This window comes from Carex rostrata, chromosome 23 (genome assembly GCF_964058835.1).
Source record: "Carex rostrata chromosome 23, lpCarRost1.2, whole genome shotgun sequence".
Taxonomy (NCBI): domain Eukaryota; kingdom Viridiplantae; phylum Streptophyta; class Magnoliopsida; order Poales; family Cyperaceae; genus Carex; species Carex rostrata.
Window position 1 is genome coordinate 4339497 of NC_135940.1, and position 6233 is coordinate 4345729.

General features: G+C 31.0%; 1 protein-coding gene across 1 annotated transcript; it reads left to right on the forward strand.

Annotated features, from left to right (window-relative positions):
* Positions 1-2737: 2737 nt before the first annotated feature.
* Positions 2738-4201, forward strand: LOC144574895 (protein SODIUM POTASSIUM ROOT DEFECTIVE 2-like). Its single transcript, XM_078324988.1, has 3 exons — positions 2738-3434; positions 3516-3591; positions 3874-4201. The coding sequence occupies exons 1-3, from the start codon at positions 2919-2921 to the stop codon at positions 4041-4043; spliced, it is 762 nt and encodes a 253-aa protein (XP_078181114.1). The 5' UTR covers positions 2738-2918; the 3' UTR covers positions 4044-4201.
* Positions 4202-6233: the final 2032 nt, after the last annotated feature.

Genomic DNA, 6233 nt, shown 5'->3' on the forward strand with positions numbered 1-6233 from the left:
ATCGATTTGATAAGTTTTAGAGTTAAGCTCACCAAAATTTTGGTGAGCTTAAGAGCACCCTAGTTCTACTCTTAATCTATATTAAAATCTACTTGGAGACCAAATTTTATATTTTTTGAAATTTTTTTACTATTTATTAAGATGGTTTGAAAATTGTTGTTTTTATTAAAATTCTGCACCATAAAAAACAGCGACTTTCAAACCATCTTAATAAATAGTAAAAAAATTTCAAAAAATATAAAATTTGGTCTTCAAGTAGATTTTAATATAGATTAAACATCTAACGGTTTGAATTTATTGTTTAAACATCACATATGCTAATATAGCCCCAGAAGCACCTCGGTCGAAGTGCTTCCGGTAGCAAATTAGCCACACTATATATATATATATATCGTTAATAAAAATTAATCACCAATATAATTATATATTTAATCAGAAGATACCAACAAAAAATATTCTTCTCTCTAAATATATATGATTTAAAAAATATATATATTTCAAAAACTTAAAAAAAAATACAGATACAAATAATAATTATTCATATTCGTATTCATATTTTCTTTCAAGAAACAATATCTATATTCATATTCCTATCTTTATTCTGAATTCACCAAAATTATGTATCCTGATACGGCCGTATAAAATGCTCCGTTTGCACCTCAAATAAGAGAATCAGGAGAGAGAGAGAATTATGAATCAGATCACGTGTTACCTGCTCGCATCCATAGGGGACACACGGAGAAATGAATTATTTGGATTTGATTCGGTGAATTAAAAATTTCGTGATTCGGAAATAATTCGGGTATAATTTGGAAATTATTCAGACTAGAAATCTTAGTCCTGTAACAGAGTAAAAAAGAAAAATAAAAAAAATGCTATGGGAAAATTCGGAAAAAATTCACAGATAATTAGTAAAATTCGGAAAAATTATGTAAAATTTGCGAATTATTCAGGTTTAATTCGGTCAAAGTTTGATCAAATGAATAATTCAGCGTCTGGTTCGACATTACTCAAAAAACAAATTATTCAAGTATAATTCGAATATAATTTACAAATCTTGTCACTATGCTCGCATCAAGTGTTTCTCATACTTGATACATTATTGTACAAGAGATTTTTTATATAAGCAATAATATGTTCTACAATAATTTATTTTTATATTAATTACTAACTCAATGTAACATTCTCTCCCTAGGTCTCCACAGTGCGCACACAAATACAAAGCTGCTAAGCATCTCCATTAATTAATTCTCCAACGAGTACTGTATACACTATCAGAATTTAATTATTCATTTTATAAAATCTTAAATTTCCTGTAGCTAGGTCCTGATACAGTAATTGTTTCAATACTTTTGGTTGGTGGACACAATAACAAATTCCCTGTGCTGTGCTCGGTATAAAAATCTATTTGCATATATAGCTATCTGATCTTTCACTGTTAAATGTTCTGATTGGGATTGTTTAAGCAGCTCTCGTAATTGTCTGACCTCTTGCCAATTGATTCTGAATATTTTTATCAAGGGCAGAAGCAAATTGCGAAAAGGCTTCTAACTCTGTGAATTGAGCTAGTTCCAATTTTAATTTTCCAGCTACTTGTTTCATAGCTTTAATTTGAGCTGCAGATCCTACTCTGGAAACAGAAATACCCACATTAATAGCAGGTCGGATTCCAGCATTGAATAAATCAGCAGATAAAAATATTTGTCCATCTGTAATAGAAATTACATTATAAAAAAGAAAAAAGAAAAATTCTGTGTTGTATGACAAAATGTTGGTACTATCAGACACGCCTCCTATGTTTCTAAATCAGAGCAAGGTAGCATGAATGAATGAGAACAAATTTGACAAAAAAAAAAGAAAAAAGAAAAAGAAAAGAGAGCACTAGTAGATGTAAAAGGACAATAAATTTAAATTTGCATCTGACATGGTAAATCTTGAAACTAGTTTAGTTCTTATATGTATACAATAGTGAAATTTATTTGAAGTAGGTGTACCAGTGAATCTCATTTTATAGCTGATGTTAACACCTTGTTTGGATGGATAGTAGAGGAAGGGAGGGAATAAAAAGAAAATAAAACTTTCTGTTGAATGTGTTTGATTGACAAAATTATATTGGAGGTGAAGGGTATAGAAAGTGAAAGGTTTAACCTTGTATCATTATAATCAATAAAATTGATTTTAATCTCAATTTGGAGTGTAACGGATGAAAAAAAAAATTTGTTGCAAATATTTTTAGAAAAAATAATACAAGTGCTCAACTCTATATCTTATCTATATAATTATCATACAAGTTTTTTGTCACAATCCTACAACAGTCAATGAATTTCTTATTAATTTTCTAAATTTTAATCAATCAAACAAGAAATAAGACGGAAAAAAAAGTTAAATTTATTTTCTCTCATTAATAATCAAAATATGAAGAAATTAAATATATTAATCTTCCTTTGTATTTCATTCCATTCCCTTTTATTCTTTACCTCCCCTTCATTCCTCTACTTTCCATCCAAACAGGGTATAAGGGAGATAAAATTTAATTTTTACCTAAATAAATTAATCTTCATCCAAACAGGGTGATAAAATTTAATTTGTACCTAAATAAATTAATCGCCATCCAAAGTGTAAGGGAGATAAAATTTAATTTTTACCTAAATAAATTAATGATCCTAGCTGTCCATCATAAATTCAATCTCAAAAAACACCAAAAGTAATAACAAACTTGTTCTCTCCTTCTCATGCCACATATCCATTATTAATTTCTCTTCAACACTCTCAATTAATCTTCCTCTAAAAGCTCACAACTCAACACCAACCTCTCTACTTCCCTGTCTCTCTCAATTAATCTTCCTCTTTCTCTCTCTCTCTCTCTCTCTCTCTTGACAAGTCACAGCACCAACCTCTTTCTCTCTCTCTTGACAAGTATGGCTTCATTGATCTTCAAGGAGAGAAAAGGAATGAACTTCTCATGCACCGCTCCAGCATCGACTGCAGTCTGCACAAGCATCGATCGCCGATCAATCATCCAACCGAGTTCAAGTCGACACCTCGATCGATACACACCGCATCTACAAGACCCGCTAAGATCAAAAGCTACATCAAGCACCATACAGTCCATTGTACTTCCTCCTCCGCCTCCTACTACTACCAGTACTACAAAGAAGAAAACAGTAAAACACAAGCAAAAGAGTGCTAATATTGCTCGAGAAAGCCTAGATATTTTGCCGGTTTCAGCCAAGAAAATCAGTCCGCCGGTTTCATCACGCTATTTGCTTAACAGTGAAAGATTTTCTGATGTTTATGCTGAATTTGAATCAGTGCCTACACCAGAACCCCCACCTCTTCTCATAATGGGCCCGCCTCCTGAGAGTGCCGAGATCTCGGAGGAGAGTGCGAAGAACATAGCCACTACTGATTCAAAAGACAAACCAAAGGATCAGGTCAGGAATATATTTTAGAAAATTTAGTTTTCATGTATTAAGAATTTATATCATTAATTGTTTAATCAATTAATTAATCAGGTGGTGGAGCTGAGGGTTTCTTTGCACTGCAAAGGCTGTCAAGCCAAAGTAAAGAAGCATCTTTCTAAGATGGAAGGTGAGTTTTTGGCATTTAATTTATTTAATTTTCTCCACTTTGATTTTATTACTCTCCCTAGTTAAATTAAGTATATACAGCAGTACATAATTAACTAGTTAGTTCTCAAATTAATTGAATCTATGTTCAATATGAAGGTTTTGATGGCTCAAAATTATGTATAATAGTTTATTTTTCTACTATTTTTTCTAAATTCTGTTGTCATGACATGTAAATTGAATAAATCAGAGAGCTATTAGTTATTTTAGACTGATTTATGTACTGTCATATATATAATTTTAGGCGTGACATCGTTCAACATCGACTTTATGACGAAAAAAGTGACAGTCATCGGAGATGTGACGCCATTGGGGGTGCTCAATAGCATTTCCAAGGTGAAAAATGCTCAATTCTGGCCATCTCCTCCCTCCCTCTCATCACACAAGTTTGCCTCTCATGATCTTCTTTATTAATTGGCCTTAATCAATTAAGTACCCAATTAATTAAATTTAATATATCCTAGCTAGGTGCTTTTTGTTTTGTAAATTCTGTTGCTTGAGACCAGAGAGAAAAAGTAGAATCTTTTTCATGTTAGATTTATTCTTGTGTAGTGGATTTAACTAATTAGTTAGTAATTTTGGAATATTTTTTTTTTGCCTTGTGCCAAGTGCAAAAAGAGGAAGCTGAAATAATTTGCTCCGTGGATTTAGTCAGAGAGAGAGTGTATTATTGGATTCCCTGATCTGACCATATCATGAGATAGAGAGAGGTAACTTAAATGAAAAGTGACAGGGTTTCAGACTTTAAATACAAATACAATTCAATAAGATTACTACCTCTTCTCTCTTTACTGCATTCATTTGCATGCTCCATCAGTACCTGTTTTTTTGAGAGAAAACCATCAGTACCTGTTGATTGGTTTCTGATAGCAAGTGCTGTTTGTTTTCTCTCCAGTCCGTTCACAACTGGACCTGTCAATACTCTTTTTTGTAGACATATATATCAGTGTTGTAAATAACGGTATACAGTCGTCGGACGGACGGGGTACCACTAAACGATTAATCGGTATGCGGCTAATTAATCGGAATTATGTGGACAATTTAACGTTTTTATTAAATTTATGTATATATATATATCATAATTTATTAAAAATAATTTATTTAACTCATTAAATTTATCAAATAAACTTAACTTAACTTAATTTCATTATTATAACATGACACTACACTTATTTTTTTTAACGCATAAACACTTTACATGTGCCAGTAACATATTTATTTAATGAAAAAATAAATTCAAGAGTTAAACTTTTTTCAAATACTAATAACATATTATGTGAAAGAAATGAAACATTCCAACATAAAATCACTAAATTTAGTTTATAATAATAACTTAATTTCATAAATGAATATATTGTACTAATTGAAAAAACTACATCAGTAATTAGTAAGAAAAATATATGATAAATAAATAGAAGAAAAATTAATTAATTTTAAAGTAAGAAGAAAAAACATATATAAAAAATATTGAATGTATGTTCAAGCACAAACAAAACTGCAATACATGATTTATAAAACTTATTATCACACACTATCACATTAAAAAAAAAGTCAGAGAATTTTTTTTTTACTGAAATTGGAATAAACGGGAATAATCGGCCGATTAATTGGGAAAATGACCGATTAAACGTTTTCCACCGCAAACATACCTCCGTTAAGGGTATGCGTGACGGTTTGGCCACTGTCACCGATTAATCGCCCGTCACGGAAGTTTTTTACAACACTGATATATACTAGCGTCTAGCAAGTAGCAAATAGAAAGTAGGATTTAATAAAAACATAAAATTTAATTAAAAAAAAAACTAGCAAGCAGGGATGTAAAAATCACACTGTAATTGGATACGTCATGACATGACACAATACGTGTGCCCATCACTATTGATAGATCTATGTACAAATTGGGGTAGGCAAGTATTTACTCCTTAATTAATTTTTTATTTCGATCCAGTACTAATTGTTCAATGTGTCTATCTTTAATCCGATGTAGTGCCTACCCCTGGTTCGAGTTAGTCTGATTCTTGAACTGTTTCCTTTTGAATTTTGGTTGATTCTATGTATTTCGTTTTTTTTAATATGCGATATACTCTATTTTGTAAATAAAATGAAAGAGAATAAGAGAACAAGAAAGATCTGGCAATGAGATCTATTATTACAATTCTAAGAAATGAGTTGGCGGAACTTTTTGTGCATTTTATTATTCAACACTTATATTTCGGTTAAATTTCTATATAAACTTTTACTTCAATTTACTAATTGGTTAAGAAATGTCCCACTTTGAATTGTGCAAAATAAATTTTAATTATTTTACTAAAAATATTTCAATGTTGTATCAATCGATTTTATGATTGTAACAGATTTTATAATAAACATAGTTATAGGGATTGAGTTGTAATTGTGTACTTGATAAGTTATGGGTTTGAACCCGATTAGTTATTTGAATCCGACTAGTGCTCTACCCTGATAAAATTTTTGGATCCACCCCTGCCTGTCACGTGCTGTAACTCGCATGTCTTGTGCTACAATTATTAGTGTGATGTGACTATTTTTCGAAAAATTGATGAAACACGGCGCGACACGTGAACTATACGGTCACGTCACGGCATG